At 39.4% G+C, this 17,412-nt stretch overlaps 1 protein-coding gene across 28 annotated transcripts in view; it reads right to left on the bottom strand.

Annotated features, from left to right (window-relative positions):
• The window catches only part of ARID1B (AT-rich interaction domain 1B), a 398,263-nt gene that overhangs the window by 40,269 nt on the left and 340,582 nt on the right, over positions 1-17,412 (bottom strand). For 9 of the 28 annotated variants that reach the window (XM_037895036.2, XM_037895039.2, XM_037895041.2 and 6 more), the window contains 3 exons: positions 13,346-13,497; positions 3,838-3,947; positions 2,937-3,095 (listed from right to left, as the gene is read on the bottom strand). In XM_037895036.2, the coding sequence (XP_037750964.1) occupies positions 2,937-3,095; positions 3,838-3,947; positions 13,346-13,497 (421 nt within the window). The remainder of the gene's footprint in view (positions 1-2,936; positions 3,096-3,837; positions 3,948-13,345; positions 13,498-17,412) is intronic. The other 19 variants (XM_037895046.2, XM_037895037.2, XM_043544238.1 and 16 more) reach the window with 3 other exon arrangements.

The raw sequence follows: 17,412 nt of genomic DNA, 5'->3' as shown, positions 1-17,412 counted from the left end.
TGTAAAACACAGCCTGAAAATCCCACTTTAAGAGTTTGTTAATATTTATATAATAATAAAGACCTATTTTGATTATATACCCACATGCACACGCATGCACACACACACACACAGAGTACACATACAGTCAAAACTGCGCATGGCTGAAATCTCAAAAGACTGCTTGCAAAAGACTCCTTCGTGCTTTCAAGAGACAATGCACAGTCATGGAGATTTTTACTGACTGCCTGAAGGATTCCACAGATTGCAAATCTCTCACTGAAAGCACTGTGGGAAAAACGTACCATTCAACTATCTCTACTGTAATATGGGTACATAGATACATACAGTGAACAGTTTCAGAGCATTTTAAGGGGGTTCATAACCCTACTGTTTTAATTTGTGTCACAATGACCCTGCTCACAGTCTCTCTCATATTGAGACACTCACATATTTTCATATTCTATTTTAATGAATTTTTAAGCCATTTTGTTCTTTACATAACTGATTACAGTATAGCAATGCCACTGTAACTATCCAGGTGGAGCATCCCACAATGTATATCATTATACAATCCCTTCTCTGCATCTTCTCCCTCCACACTTGCATAAAGGAATCACTGAACAAAATGACCCACTCTGCTGGTGCAGGGGTTCTGCAAAGCTAACCACAGACCATGCTCACCCTTGCCCACACTCACTCCTGGAGCCAAGAACTCTATCAGAACCTTAGCACTTGGATAATCTGATGAATAAATTAGCCAGCACAGGCTATTTTCGTATATCACTGGGAAGAATGGGGAATCCCAATAATCATTTCAATCAAAGTCAGACTAGTGTTGTCAATATCAGCTGTAAACAAAGTTATCCAACAGTCTGGCCTCCACAGATAAAAAGAGAACAGCTGGTTGACATTTCTTATTTTTCTATAATTCTGTAATTCTCCAAACCAGCACTACTCTAGTCACTCGAACTATGTATTGAGAAGCTAACTGAAGTTATGGAATCATTGCTAAGAACTCTGAACAGGAGGTGTAACATTGCATTTGAAGAGACGAGCATGTGGAATAGGAGGTTTAACCTGAAAGCAAAACCATAAAGCCTTCCACCTCCTTCACACATATATTCTAATTGTCTTTGTTAATTTTAAGTGGGAACAAAACATATATGCTCACGATGGTCCCTGTGGTTTATTAACAAATTATTAAAATGAGCTCAGGAATGCACATTCACTGGACAAAATATTTTCCAATCTTACAGAGAAGAAAAAGTTAAACATTAAAACAAAAAGAAAAGAAAATTTCCCATTACCAGTTTATAGCATTGTCCATTCAGAAATGTTATTAAAATAAAGACAGGATGGGACCTGGAGGGCGTAAAGAACACCAGCTGCCTTCTGAGACTCAAAGTCAATGTCATATGGACATCAAAATTAAGGTGGTGCATTTCATCCCTATACTTCCCCTGTTCTCCCCTGCAGAGCTTATACTTGCTACATACCTCTTCAGGCCTTTTAAGGTGAAATTCACACCAGTGCAGAGGGCATGCACAAGAACTCTAAAAATCCACTTGAGCCTATTAAATGTGGTTCAGAAGGTCTTGTATGGACCCTCTACGCTAGCAAGAATGTCACCCTCCATGAAGAAAGCTGTCTCTGCAGATAAAATGCCATGAGCTTAACTACTTTCTCAGAGGAACAAAAAGTTAGTAACTCTGAATTGCCATGTGAAGTCTATAAACATTTTTGGGGACAACTTTAATGTCTGGTCTATCTGCTGCAACAAGATAATAGTGATTAATAACATTCCCTGTCTTGGATGTTATACTTTCAGGCTCTGGATTGGTAGACTTTTTCCCCTCTCCAAATTGCTTTCGCCTTGAGTTGCGCTCTTCAATTTATCTTGTGAAAACTAAGGCATTACTGAAGACTAGTTGCAAAGTTAACTATGCATTAAAATTGAAAAGGAGCATTATATTTCATATATAACTATAATACAGTATTTTGCTTGAGTGAAGTTATATTTTAAATAAAAGAATGACATATACTTTCCTAGTTTAAGAAATAAGCCAAAAATGGTCAAATGGATATTAGATCCCCATATATGCTTATGTTTGCATACTTTTTTTGTATTTTTTTGCTCTGTGCATCTCACCTGGAAATGATAGTTAATTTAAATGTTATGTCTCATGCTGTTCTGGATCCAGATTCTTCTGCATAACCTGTTTCTAGTGTGAGTACACATTGTTCATCTAAAAAAGGAGCTTTCTAAAAATATACATCCATTAACTTTTTCATCAACCTTTGGTTCATTTTAACTAACTGAGTGAAACAAATCACAACTGATATTATTTCAGATTGTGCCCTGAGAATTTAAAGTTCTACATACGAAATTTGGAAATAAAAATGTTTCAGAACTGTAAATGACAGACTTGTCTGAGGTGCCTTTTGTGGTGCAGAACCTGTAATCCATATTGTGCCTGTTCTTATTACCCATAGAGAGGAAAATATTTGTTTTTTTTTAAATAGTAATACTTAATGAACAGTGGGACAAACAATGAAGTCAGTTGTGTGAAGGAGTTTGGACCCAATTAAAGAAATGGAATGTCCTTATCAACACAATTGGCATGCTCTGTAAGCTGATGCATTATGGGAAGGATGCTTTCTTCACAACAACTGCTGTATTACCAGACAGTAAACTTACACGATGCACTCAATTTTACTTTTTTTATTACTACTGGGTCAAATTTTGCCCTCTGATAGGCATGCTCAGGTCCCACAGAAGCCAAGGATGTGGGAGTTGTACGCATGTATCTGAGAGCTGAATTTGGCCCTATTATTATAAAGAAAGAAAATCCTTTAGTGGATAAATTATGAAGAAAAAGAATTTATAAAACAAACAAGCAAGCATTAAAATATAATTAATTACAAAAAAAACCAAAAAAACCAGAGCCACTTACAGGGCTTGATGGAGTCTTTGGCCAGCCTGGGCTGCTAATGCTATCACTTTCATCTCCATGAAATGAGGAGATGCTAGCAGAGCTTGGGGACATTGGGGAAGGGACTGGCAGGTTGCCTGGGGTTGGGGGCTGAGAAATACCCTGAGAGCTGTAGCTATCCTGTGGTAGAGGAATAAAAAAAAAATAATATGACAAAGGCAGGGCAAACTTTATTAAAAACAAAAACAAAAAAAATACATCCAGTTTAACAGACTGACCAATTCTTTTTATATATAAAATATATATATATAAACAGAGAGAGACATACAGAAAACACACACATATAGAAATATATATATATATATAAAGGTATTAAAACAACATTGTTAATTAGTATAATTTGGAAAGTTTGCTGGATGCTTGGCTAAAGTCACTAAGCCACCATGCTTACTTCAAGCTCAAATGGAATGCTAAGCATGGGTTTCCCCTTATGAAAGAAAGAAAAAAAAGCTGTTCACCTTATTTTATCAAATAAGGCAGGAAAGCAAAATATTAACGTATGTTGCTGCTGCGGAGGCGGCCAAAACAGGAAGCTATAACTGAAGGCAGAGAAAAATGGCTGCAAGTATTGAAACCAGGCAAGACCCTCCTTTCCCACCCACTTGGCTTAGCCAAATCCCCACACAACTGTTTGAGTGGGTTGCTTTGCCCCCGCAAGTTAAAATGCCATAAGAACTAGTAACTTTCAGATCCACACAATGGAGGAAAAAATAAGAAAGAAAAGAAAAGAAACAGAATGCACATGAATGGAAAAGGCATGCAGGAAAGAACAAAAGAGGGTAGGCCAAAACCAGAGAATGGAGGACAACATAGCGGACTTCTGCTGGGCCGAACCAACACCACGTGCAGAGGAAGGAAATACCTTTGACTTGCTCTCGGGCTGTGGGGGTCCTTCTTCTTTGCCATCTACTTTGAGAGGAAGGGGCAGTTTGGACTCACCAGGTGTCATCATATCTGCAAGACCCATAGGTGCTAATCAAAAACAGGAGAAACAGTTTAGCATGATAGGTTTGGCTTTACAAGAAAATGCTTCCTGCTGTCAAAAACTGATGGTATATGAAGCACAGGTCTTCCACCTTCCTCTCTCCTCCTTTTATTATAGCACCTGGAAATCTGGAAGTCTCTTAGATTTAAGCAGACAAAAAAACAAAGGGGGGAAAAAAAACCAACTATCGCACTGCAAAATCATTTTACAAAGTATAAATAAAATTTTAATGACGCTGGCAAGTTTGTGTCTATAACAAGATTGGGCTGGTATATAGTAAGAAGATGACAATCTTCTTTGGAAACAGTTACATCTTTCACTTTATCTAGAGCAGAACATAAGCCAAAACTGTTTGAAAAATTGATCTCTCTGTTAATGCTGGGAAAAGGGTGAAAATTCGAGTCATACTCCTGTTTGATTTAGTGGCTAGCAGACCATGTTGCTACTTCTCTCCACTATCTGCAATTTGAACTCCATGGTTATGTGAGTTTTTTTATTTAAGGTACTAAAAGCCTTGGGGTTCCAACACATTCATCTCCCAACTACTGAATCACACATCTATAAAGTCAGCTCTAAGGGAGAAATGGGCATTCAACTTTTCTCTCCTGCAGAAGCCAGGTGGGACAACAGGTGAGTACTCAGACTACATGTTCAGATAATACTTACACAGACACCTTGTTGGGGTATTGTGAAGGTTAGTTAATTTTTGTTCAGTGTTTGAAGATGCAAGTGGTAAGTATATTTTTACTGCAGCAGTGCTGCTGAGTTTCTGGATTTCTAATATGAATGCAAGAAAAGATTCTGAGGTAAAAATACATACAATACGTGACAGAGCAGATTCTGAGAGATGACATGTCATCAAATCAATGCAAATTGCCAAAGAACAACTGCTAGACACTTCCTGAACACTATGTGCACAGCATTCACTAAAAATTGGGACCATCTATAAGACAACCATTTTATTTTTAGAGATTCAAGATAAGCAAAAAGGGGAAGGACAGATAAAAAGGTGTGGCAAGGAAGTGGAGGAATTAGATTTGCAAAATGTACAAATTATAAGAATTAGAAAAGCAACATTCTTTAAATAAAATAACATTAACCTGATGGTTGTTGGACCAGATTGCTTTTCTGCAAAATGGCAACGCTGGCTAGTCAGCACACGCACAGCATAAAAAACTGAGGGGGGATATTAGCCGGGGACAGAAGAAGCTTTAAAAAATACTTCACAGATTGCCCACTACAAAACGATTATTGCACATATTCATGTATTACTATGTTTTAGAAAATAATTAGTTTTAATTATAGCAGTCAGAGAGCAAGCAGGACTCTGGCGAATAAGCTGGCAAGCTTTGCAGTGCTAATTTGCTAATACCTTTAGCATCACTGCAGGTTGAGATTATGGGTCTGCCAAAAAATCTACCCAACCATGTGAGTTTACAACTGTATGCTTAATATTCTGTGTGGAACTACTGGTCTTTTTCATGGGCATGTTTTCTTGTTTTTTTTCAAAGCATATTTGTAGCCCAATCAACCCCTTAAAGACATCACAACACAGAAATCATAATTGAGACACTTTAAAAAAATTACTTGCAATACTTAGAGACTTTAAGAACTGGAACAAAAAGCCTTTTTCAAATGATGCAGCTGCAGCCAAAATCTATTGAGATCAGCTAAAAACGCTGTTATTTTTATGAATGTGTGTGAAACCTCAACAAAACAACTAAGCAATATTATGCTGAGAAGCCTGTCTGTATTAAACATCTGATTTGTATGCAGTATTGCTCTTAACTCCCTTGAAAGAACAGGGCAGCTTGTGACCAATATGAGTTGAGGACCAGTAACTTGACACTTCTACTTTTTTAATCCTACATATTTTTAAAATAAGTTTGTTTCCCTAAAACAACATCAACACCACCACCAAAAAACCCCCAAACAAACTAAAGAACAGAAAACCCACATTTATGTAAGAAAGCATAAAATGTGCTCCTATAATTTGGTTCCAAACTGACATAATGTTTCAGAATTTCATGTCATAGAAGTTGAAAACAGAAAGTAAACTTTTAGTTTAATACCAAACCAAACATTTTCCCAAAAATTATTTTGGAGAGGTGGAAAAATCAGCTAAGCACTAACCACATTTCTGCAGCGGAACATCATATGACTAAATCCTTCTTTTTATAAATTATTTGATATTCTTTTCTTGTAATTCTGTTTATATCAGAGGTTACTATTATGAATCCTGTTTTTGAAGGGTTATAAATTAATAGTTTAACAAAAAGACAAATGACCCAAGTCTGCAAATTACCACTGTATTAGCCATTTTTAAAATTCACTAAAAAAAATCAAATAATTATTTTGGATGGTAAATTATTTTGAACTTTTCTGATTTTGTCTGCTTTGCAGTGTACTTAAAGACAATTCCACACATGCTGGTAACAGGGATTGTCAGGAGCTGAAGACAACTATGAAAAACTTTTTATTTAATAAAGTGCTCAGAAAAGTGGTTAACAATCTTTGTTCTATGTTTATTATTGTTTCATCTATCTTGCAATGGGAACTGCAAGGGCTTTGCTATGTTCATTGTAAGACAGTCTAGTTTTCTTGTAGATTCTGTAAGTACTTCCCCATCCTCTGCTGAAATGCTGTTTCATAACTTCTTGTAAGAATACTCCCCAGTGATTTGCAACAGACATCCCTTCACTTTCTAGTGCAATGTCACACTAGGGGCATTCTTTTGACCCTTTTCCAAGCAGTGGGAGAACATCCCTGTCACAAAACTCCGCTAAATTAAGACATCAACCCTTTCTATATATACACTAATAATCCTGCATGTGAAGTGCAGACCAAAAGATAAAAAGTAAAAAAGAGGATAACAGGGAAATTTGTGACTCAAAAAAAGTATTGCAGTGTTCTGTGAACAGGTTTCTAGTTCTAGCCTCTCGCTTTATTATAAGAATATAAGAGCTAGAATGATTTCGTAAAGCGAGTATGAATTAGCTATTTTACACTGAATTTAATGTACTCAAAGGTATATATGACATGAGTAAAACTGCAGCAAAGTATTCTTTTTGCTAAAGGTTGATTATCAGAAGATGGTGAAATACAGTAAGAGCAGCAATACACAAACATTGCTTTTCTCTTTATTGCTAGTGCAATAACAAATCACACTCTACAAACAGAATATTTTGGCCTCTCTCTCCCTTGCGTATAGGGTTGCCAACCCTCCCGGTTTTGCCGGGAGTCTCCCAGAATTGGGCTCTATCTCCTGGAGACTACTGAAGCCAAACCAGGAGATTTTAGGCTGCTAAAAGTCCAGCAGCACAGCGGGGCTACGGCAGGCTCCCTGCCTGCCCTGGCTCTGTACCACTCCTCGAAGCGGCCAGCAAGTCCCTGCAGCTCCTGGAGGGGTGCCGGGGGGCTCCGCGTGCAACCCCCACCCTGAGCGCTGACTCCACAGCTCCCATTGGCCAGGAATGCCTGCAGGCAGGGGTAGCGTGTGGAGCCCCCTGCCTCCCTTCAGGGACCACAGAGACATACCGGCCACATCCAGGAGTGGTGTGGGGCCAGAGCAGGCAGGGAGCCTGCCTTAGCCCTGCTGCGCTGCCACTCTGGAGCTGCCCGAAGTAAGCGCTGCCTAGCCACAGCTCACCCCCCTCACCCCCTCCTGTACTCCAACCCCCTGCTCCAGCCCTGAGCCCCCTCCTGCACACAAACTCCCTCCCAGAGCCCACACCCCCTCCTGCATCCCAACCCCCTGCCCTGGCCCTGAGTCCTCTACCGGAGCCTGTATCCCGCATCCCATCCTGCACCCCAACTCTCTGCCCCAGGCTGAGCCCAGACCCCCCTCCCACACTCCGAACCCCTTGGCCCCAGCCCAGAACCCACACCCCCTCCCAGACCCCAACCCCCTGCCCGAGCCCAGTGAAAGTGAGTGAGGGTGGGGGAGAGCAAGCGATGAAGGGAGGGGGGATGGCGTGAGTGGGGCGAGGCCTTGGAGAAGGGACATGGCAGGGGTGAGGCCTTGGAGAAGAGGTGGGGCAGGGCAAGGGTGTTTGGGTTTGTGTGATTAGACAGTTGGCAACCCTAGCATGCACACACACACAAGTGAATTTAGGGCTCATGCCAGATTGACAGCACTGAAATCTCAAGTACTTTTCACAGCCACAGAAGAGATACAGCATGGACAGCAGCACTGCCAGTGTGCCTCAAACTCTTGCCTGAGGAGACCTCACTCTACAGGTGAAATGATAACGTAGGTCCTGATAGTGCAAAGACCTGTGCATATGAGCAGCCCCAACAAATTCAATTAAACAACTCATGTAAGTAAAGTTAAGCATAAATCTTTGCAGGATTTTGGGCCCTAATCTTTGTGACCATTCAATCTCTGATAAGACTACGAACTATGACTTTGGTTTCTGTGATGTGGACATCTGTCCACTAAGAACTGGCAAGACATCAGGTCATACAAGTTACAGAATGACAGTCACTACCAATATGGGCCTAGAGGTGAACAGATCCATACACTGTTACTAATTCCACAAGTCATATAGTCCTCTGAGAACTGTAATAGCTGCAGTAGTTTCAGTGTGCATATACAGGGGCTGGGTTGAAGAGTGTATCACATAGCAGGAGATGATGACCTCAGTGAAGATTTTTAAGTGACTCTGGAGCAGGGTTAAAAATCAAAAGAAGTGTCCAAAATCCTCAAAACAATCTAGTCAGAATAGGGCAAATCATTTGATAGGCTGGTGAAAATTTGGCCACAACTTTTCTAAAACTGATCACCAACTGTAACCTTACAATAGGCCCCTTTATTTTTTCCTGTGGAGGAATGGAGATTATCCCTCATCCCTATGAAAAAGTGAGACCCCCTGGGAAGCCCATTTGCAATGCTGCTTTATCAGCCAGAGGAGTTACTGATGAGAAATATGAGGCGCATTTTCATTGTAAGAGATCAGAAAAATGAAAATGTAACTAATAGCAACACAGTGAAAAATAAATTCATTTTCTAAAAAATTTCTTATTTTTAATAATGTAATTGTTATCCGTATCATGCATCTGGCCAATTACAAAAATATGTATAATTTTTAACTTGACAGCGTCCCTTCAATTTCTTCAGCACAAACACCATTTTCCAGGATCTCATTTTTATAATTTGGCATTTCTGAGGTAAATAATTTACAATTAATTATAAAAAAAAGAAAATGCCAGGTCTGTGTGGGACAGAAAACTTGGGTCTGTAATGAGGGCTGTCCCTTGCAATAAGAGAGAGATGAAGTTCTGCTCAATGTTTTATGCTTCTGTGGAAATGCAAAGGAAATCAGGCCTAGTCTACACTTAAAATTTAGGTTGACATAGCTATGGCACTTGGGGTGTGAAAAATCCACACCTGTGAGCACTGTATGTCAACCTAACCCCCAATGTAAACACAGACAGGTTGATGGAAGACATCAACCTAGCTACTGACGCTCAGGGAGGAGGTATTCCTACAGAGATGGAAAAATCCGTTCTGTCACAGTAAGCTGCATCTACACTATGGGACTATACTGGCATAGCTATGGCACAGTAGCTATGTTGCTACATGCCCTGTAGGGTAGACATGGCCTCAGTGTCACTTTCTGATTCTCATGCACACGCGCAGTGCTGAAACATTTGAGATGCAATGGCTCCATGGGACAGATTGTTCAAATAATCAATTTCCACTAGAATTTTAAAACCACATCATGAAAATATTTTTTATTGGGCTTAAGTTTTGTGCAAAATTTGTGTTATTCTTTTTTTTAAAAAAGCAAGATATTGGGTCAATTTAACTCTAAATAGGATAATATATATATCTAAGAGAGATAAACCCGTGTGTTTCAGGATAAAAGCTGATGGGGGGAAGGGAAAAGGAAAAACTTCCTCTATGGCAGTTTGTTTCATCATTGCCAAGGGATCCTAGCACTTTCTTCTGAAGCATCTGGTACTGTCATAGAGAGGACACTGTACTAGACAGACCACTGGTTTGATCCAGCCTGGCAATTCCTATGTTCCTAAATTACTCTGTGTCAGCGGAAATTGTGAACGTGCTCTGCTTTACACACGGTGACTGCCTAAGTAACAAGATGTAGAATTGCAAAGCTATCATCTGTGGAACTTGTGGCATCTGTTTAATTTAAAATACCAAAGAAAAAAACAGGGCTGACTGGGAATAATAAATATTAATTAATAATAAAAATCCAATCTGCAAAAACAAATATTAGGTCATACTGAGCAACAATGCAACTTTATTTTGAATAAAACCATTGTAGAAATAATCCCTAATAACATCAACACAAAATCTGGCTCTCTTGTATGGAGTAAAATCTTAAGATATGCTTGTGTTTTTTTAAAAATCCCCTCCTGCTTACTGTATTTTTTCCCTGGCATTATAGCTGAAGAAATAGCTGTCACATTCATATTCCTGCTGGCTCCATTTAAATAATTACTTGCTCACTGAAGCCTGTAACAATTTGTCACTACACAAGAGGCTTTTTTTTGGCCCTGTACGCTGCCTAAAACACATTTTAACTGCCATGTTGTCTTAACTTAGCAGAACAATGGCTGAAGTGCCACTCAGCAAAGTTGGTGTCAATGGCACAGTAAATCCCATTTTCAGTCACATAACAGTCTTCATCTGTATGCTCTTTACCTCCTCAAATGCTGCACTTCAGCAAGAACAGAGCATTCTGGCAACCCCAATGTCTTCCCTTTACCCAACACAAAGTTATCATAACTACTGCATTTAGAGCAGTTCTTATCTTGGAAATTAAACCTCTTACTTGCTTGATGTGAGTGGACTGGGGCCGGGGATATATCAGGACATGGGAGAAATGGAGAATTCCCATTGCTCACCACCAGCATATTCTTGAATTAGGCTTCTCTTTTCTTTTCACCCTGGTCTTTACACAGTGCACATGCTCTCTTCTACTTCAATAAGCACTACAGCACAATACACGTATGTGTGTATGCGCACATCTCGTATTTCACTTCCCATAGGGTAACCTCCCCATTAATAAGACTGGAACAAAAGAAAAACTTCACAAATGCACAAGACAAAAAAAAAAGCTGATAAATGTTTAAATTATTAAAAATCCAATATTTCAGAACGCATAACACAATAAAAAGAATATGACTAGCCCATACAAAAGACTGCTAGGATAAATGGCCTTGCATTGAACAGATTTCCACTGTATGAAATAATGAATGGCTGAATTATCTGAACAAAAAAAACCCTCTGTGAATCTTCCTTTAAACTGGTTATTCCTTAGGAATACATAAATCTTCTTAGGCAGGGAACTCTGCCATCTGTTTGTTGTTGGTTATTTTTGCAGCTCTGGGGGCCAAAGAAAAAGGAGGAAAAATTACTGCCGCTAATGGCAAGCCAGAATTTATAGTGTAGTTTCAATGCTCAGAAGTAATTTTATTTCAGCAAGCCAGACAAAACACATAACTACACAACCCAAATACAATATTACCTGGGACAGCTGTGGTGGGGGAAATACAAGGCATTAACTAATGGCCTGTTCAATAGCTTTTCCCTTTTCGTCCAGAATGTAAGTGTGCTGCCTGGACAAATAAACGGCTGCCTAGCCAATGTTAAGGAAAAGCTATTTTATTTTATTTTTTAAAATCTCTCTTTCTGATTCCATTTTTTTCTTCCACTAACAGAAAACATACCATGACCCCTTGAAAAACAAGTTAGCTGGGAACACCTCTGTTTAATAGTGGTCACCCTGGACATAATGTGGTACTGTGGGGTCACTGTCCATTTTCTATCTGAAATCAAAAGAGGACTGCAAGTTGAAGAGGAAAAAAACTAGAAAGGATGAGAAGGAAGAAGGAAAGAAACAGGGAGGGCAGAGTTGGGAGAAAGGTATAAAACCCTAGGCTCTTGGTAAGATACAGTTCATCTTGTACTTGACATGCTGTACTGCTTAAGCAACAACAGGTAAGTCAGGTACTGTATCAGCTGAAGAGAGGAATCCCATCAACTTGCCTGACCTTTGTAAAAACTCCCTAGTAACCCCACACAAACCAAAGCTTTTTCAAGAGGAGTAACTATAAATAGCAAGTGCACAGATAGAGACTCGAAGGTTTGGGCTCAAGCATGCTGAAGTTATGCTTTAGGGCAGTGATACTCAGAGCTCAGTGGTTCCGGAGCCAAATTAGCAATCAACGTTACCCAAAAGAGCCACAGTCGTGTGAATTCATTGCTTCATTTACTATGAAATAATATGCGATATAAAAATGTGTATTATTCTCACAGCAAAATGACTGACCAAGCATTATTATTTTATCAACGACAATTGGTTAATAACATAGTAAAAAATACTGAGTGGTTAATAACTTGGATTGGTTAATAATTAAATCACACAGTGTTTTAATATCAGGTGCTGCAAAGCCACATTAAAGAGCCACCTGTGGCTCGGGCGCTTCAGTCTGGGTATCACGGCTTTAGGGTCATTGAAATCCTATCTAAAACTCCCTAATGTCTTGGAGAATCAAAAGGATAAACCCTTACTCAGATGTGATCTTGCAGGAATTTAGCTGTTAACTTTTCAGATGTGGTGGGGAGCACTTTAACATGTAACACAGAAGCATATTATCAACAGAGAATTACATTAATTTGGCTCCCTTTCATAGGTGCTACGGGGCCTGGAAGCCACACACAGGGCAACAAATAACAGTACTAATAATAATCTTAAACTCCCATAGTGCAAGGCACAACCTGTAACACAATTTTAGCAGGTATTTCAGGTGTATCTTGTTTGCATTTGCAACTTTTTTCCAGTTATGACTGAATCCAATTGTTTCATACAGTAGATGTCAACAAGCAAAGGAAAGAAGCACTATACTGACTTTGCAAATACCATGTATATGGTACACATTTTCAAAAGTGACTAGTTATTGTGGGTTCCCAACTTATAGCACCCTGAAGTGGCCTGATTTTCAGAAGACAGATACTCAGTGCTTTCTAAAAATCAGGCCCATTTTCGGTGTCTCAAGTTGGGATCTCAAAGAGTGAGGCACCCAAAATTCATCACTTTTGAAAATGTAGGAGTCTCTCTCTCTCTGCACCTCCACATGCCCCCAAAGGTAGACCAAGTTTGGACCCAACTCCAAATACGCTGCCATAACTTTTCAAAATCATCACATTCATGTACACACTATGTGAGAGGATTTGATTGTAGCAGAAATTTATCAAGTATTTCACCAAAAAATCTGAGCACCTCATCTCAGTGTAGAGTCAATAACATGCACTTAGCTGGTAAACTGTGTAAAGGACAATCCCTCTGCCTTCATTCGAGGGCTTGTACCTTTAAAGAGATTCATGGAGGAAGGTCACTCCTGAAATGTTACCCACCATTACCTGTTGAACTGTTCACCATGTTAGGTGCCATGCTGTAAGGAGGAGCTTGTGGGTTCATCAGGCCAGAGCTGTTGTTCATCGGCTGCGTGTAGGGAGAACTGGATCCCATAATACCACTCTGATTCATGCCAGGAAAACTGCCTTGCCTATGTGAAGAGAAAGCACACGCACAGGCTCTCGTTACGTATCTATCTCACTGCGGGGTGTGTTATGGTTCGTCACAGCATTCATCTCTTAGCATTCATGGGTAGCCAAGGAAGAGGCAGGCAATTAGTTTTTTACCTGCATTGGGGGCTATTAGTGTTGAATTAGTTACTGTATAATTGGAGACAGAATTAGATCGAACACAAACCTCCAAAAATGTACACACTTATTAATTTGAACTGATACAACATAACATCACAAAAGGAGGTATAGATTATTATCTGTTCCAAGGGAATAGAGTGATGGACTCAGAGGAGGGAGAAAGAAGAATTTGAAATTGGCATAAGAAAAGCAACTGGGACAAGTTCTGTTTAAAAAATAAAGTTCTTTTGATCCTATATTAAAGCTCCTTTGTCTGTCACAAAAGCCACACAAACAAAACCAAACCCAAAGAAAACTTGGTGAGTGGGGCTCATTTTTAGGAAATTCACTTATTTGCTCTTATCAAAGGTGTCTTGTTTGCAGTAAGATTTCAAATCCCTGTGGTGGAGAGTGAACATTAGTTGTACATGAAAACGTATCTACTCATCCTGGGTTCTTTGAGAACCACTAATGGCCCAAAGTAGCTGCAATGGAAATTTCAAATCAAACCATGTGAATGTCCTATACGCTGCTGCTTCTTTCCCCCAAAACCAAGATCCTGCACAACAGCAGATTTTTCTCTTGTCAGTCCTGGTGACTCTGTTCACAGGGTTATAGAATCAGTCCTTCAGTAGATGGCACCAAAAGAATGAAGGTAAAGAACCTAATTATGGACTTGATTACAGAATTGGGCACAAAACGTACACCAGGCTGCAATCCCGCAAACAGGCACATATGTTCTTTACTGACAAAAGAAGTCTCAATGGAACTACTCATATGCTTAAAAGTTACCCACATGTAATATACATGTTTGCATGTCTGGGATCTTAGTTTGCTCAAGAAGGTGTCCAGAATGAAGCCTTGCAAAATGATACTCCTCCACTCAACAGGGACCCGTAATTTTTTTTGAAGAACAAGTAAAATAGCATTAATTTTTTTTAATCATCATCAATCTAGTAAAGGCTAGATCGAAGATTTTGTGCCTGGGCTAGCAAATTTTCATGAACAAAAGAATCTGCTTAGTTGTGTAAACTATCAGTTTTGCAGTTCTTTACGGTAAGCACAATGCCCATTCCACTAAAAAAATAGCCCCTTTATTCCTTACAGCTATACTGTAATTATGTACCATATATCGGTATACTTATGTCTGCACACACATATTGATATTCATCAGACATATATATACATATAAAAACATATGCACAAGTATACTTGTATATGCGTATTGTATGTGTGAAAATACAAACCCCAAATCGAAGAGTTTCTCCATTAAACGTCTCATAAATTTTATTTTGTGATTTTCAAAAAATGAAATAAAAGTTACAAACCCACCTTTAGTGACCCCTTCTAGCAGAGAGAACATTTAGCTACCTTGCATGTACCTAAAATGGCATTTTTTGGTGGCAGATTGCAGGTTTAGTACAAATGCTTTTTTCAGCATTATGTAATATTAAAAAAAACAAAAACAAAACAGAACAAACAAACCAATCCCAAAACATAAAAACAAACCTACAACCTCTGAATGACTTGACTAGCTTCAGTACTTTTTATTTTTTTTGCAAAATAATGTTAGATTTCCAAGATCTTTGACAGGAATTGATCTTTTCCTTTGGGAGTGGGGTGCAGAGCATTAAAGCACCATTTGGCTTATTTTTTCCAAATACGTTGTGAATTTCTTTAAAGGAGTAGAGAATGTGTTGTCTAAATAAAGCATTTTTTAAAAATCAGTTTTGTCCTTTGCTGTCACTCCTGCAAAGAGGCAAAGGATTTCTTTTGATATGAAGGAGACAACTGCCAGAGAATGTCATTTCTCTGCCGTGATGATGAGCATGTGATGAGTTGTGGAGGGAATTTTTAAAAAAATGCATAGTGGGGCAAATCTCCAAGGGAAAATTATGAAGGGAAATAAAGAGTAGGACAATTTGGCAACAACTTTAAAAGAGTTCAGTGTTACAATCAAGCTTTTCTTATGTAAATATTGTAACCTTTCAAAAGAAAGCACTTTGCAAAATTTTGGCTAAAAACTGTTATATATCACAAGTATATCTGGTGGAAAAAAGCTTTTTACTCTGAATAAATGTGATCCTTATAATTAAGGGCTACAAATACTAACAAAATGGGGAAAACCTGCATGTCTCTTTCTATGGAATAATACACAAAACATGTTCTGAAAGGTTCTTTCAAGGGGTGGGATGGGAAGGAGAGACAGGAAATAAGCTTCAGAAGCCAAGTCTCTCTCATGTCTGCCATTTGCTTTTAAAGAAACAATGCAGATTTCCAACAGCAAGCAAACAGAAAATGCTCTTGGTTCAATAATATTATAATAGTACTACAACAATACCATATCTTTTTAATAGCATCCTTCATGCCAAATTGTTTTATTAACTATGGGGCTCCAGGAAGGTGTAAGGATCCATCTGTAATGATCTGGTTGTATGACTGGGGGGTCTTAAATTGACATACAAACTATATAATGGGATCACATCAACTACCACAGTGATCAAACATGACAATTGCTAAGCAGTCACAATAACACTATACAACAGGAAGTACAAAACTCTTTCCAGTTGAAACTGCAGGTGGGAATTAGGTAAACATAATGAGAGGTCTATCTTTGGCCAGGACATCTAAAAAACTACCAAATCTTTGAAAAAGTGCCTTGGAATCTCGAATGACCATAATGACAGTAAATGGCAGAAAGAGAGGTTACTCCCCTTGAGCAGTAACTGCAGCTCTTGGGTCCCTGAGGGTGCTCCACTTTAGGTGCACATGCGCCCCTATGACTTTGATCAGAGATTTTTGGTGGCAGTATCCATTGTGTCTGTACATGCACCCTACACATCCTCGTGCCCCATACCAAGGCTATACAGGGCTATGCAGGCAAACCACCTTCTGTTTCTTCTCTACACCCTATGTTGTCTGTCATGATCTTGATGGACTTGTTTTTGAGCAGGGGAAGAAAGCGGAGGCAAGCGTTTCCTGACTCTCCTTAATTCCAATTCCAACAGACTGATGTGCAAGTGTAGTGCCCATTTAGTTGGACTGTGTGAGAACCCATATGTGTGAGAACCCATGTGCTCTGCAACCCACGATGGAAGCGTCCAATGTTAATATGAGAATTCTGGTGGAGGAGGATTCTTGCACAAAACTTTGAATGGATTCATCCACCCGATGAGTGACTGCAGGACCTGACTGGGTACAGGTACCTGCTTGTTGACAGTGCGTTTGTTGGGTACATGAACAGTCCTAAGCTTCCCCAGAGACATCGAACATACAACTGGTGTTTTGTGTAACAAAAATGCAAGATGCCATGTGTTCCAGCAGTTTCAGACATATCCTGGCTGGAACTTGTCGGCTGAGCTGCAATCTTTGTATGAGGTTCTTAGCACAAGGAACCCGTCGAGAGGGAGAGAAGCTCTGCCCACTATCAACTCCAGAATCAAGAGAATTTGTTGTACAGGAGGTCATGACTGATTTCTCAAGATTTACCTGCCAGCCTAGACTTCAGAATAGAGAAGATGTTTGAACTGCCGATCACAACTCCTGATATGACTGACCCTTGAGAAGCCAATCATTAAAGTAGGGAAAGACAATTATTCCTAGATGATGGCAGTAGGCATCGATGACCTCCATGATTTTGAGAACATCCTTGGGGTGGATGACAGGCTAAAGGGTAGGACCCGATACTGGTAATGATTGTCACTGAAAGTGAAAAGAACAAATCTTTTGTGGGAAGGATGAATCGCTACATGGAAGAAGGTATCTTTGAGGATGAG

The sequence above is a fragment of the Chelonia mydas genome, chromosome 3 (genome assembly GCF_015237465.2).
Source record: "Chelonia mydas isolate rCheMyd1 chromosome 3, rCheMyd1.pri.v2, whole genome shotgun sequence".
NCBI classification, from domain to species: Eukaryota; Metazoa; Chordata; order Testudines; family Cheloniidae; genus Chelonia; species Chelonia mydas.
Note: the sequence above shows the minus strand (reverse complement) of the source record. Positions and strands in the feature narration are given on the sequence as shown.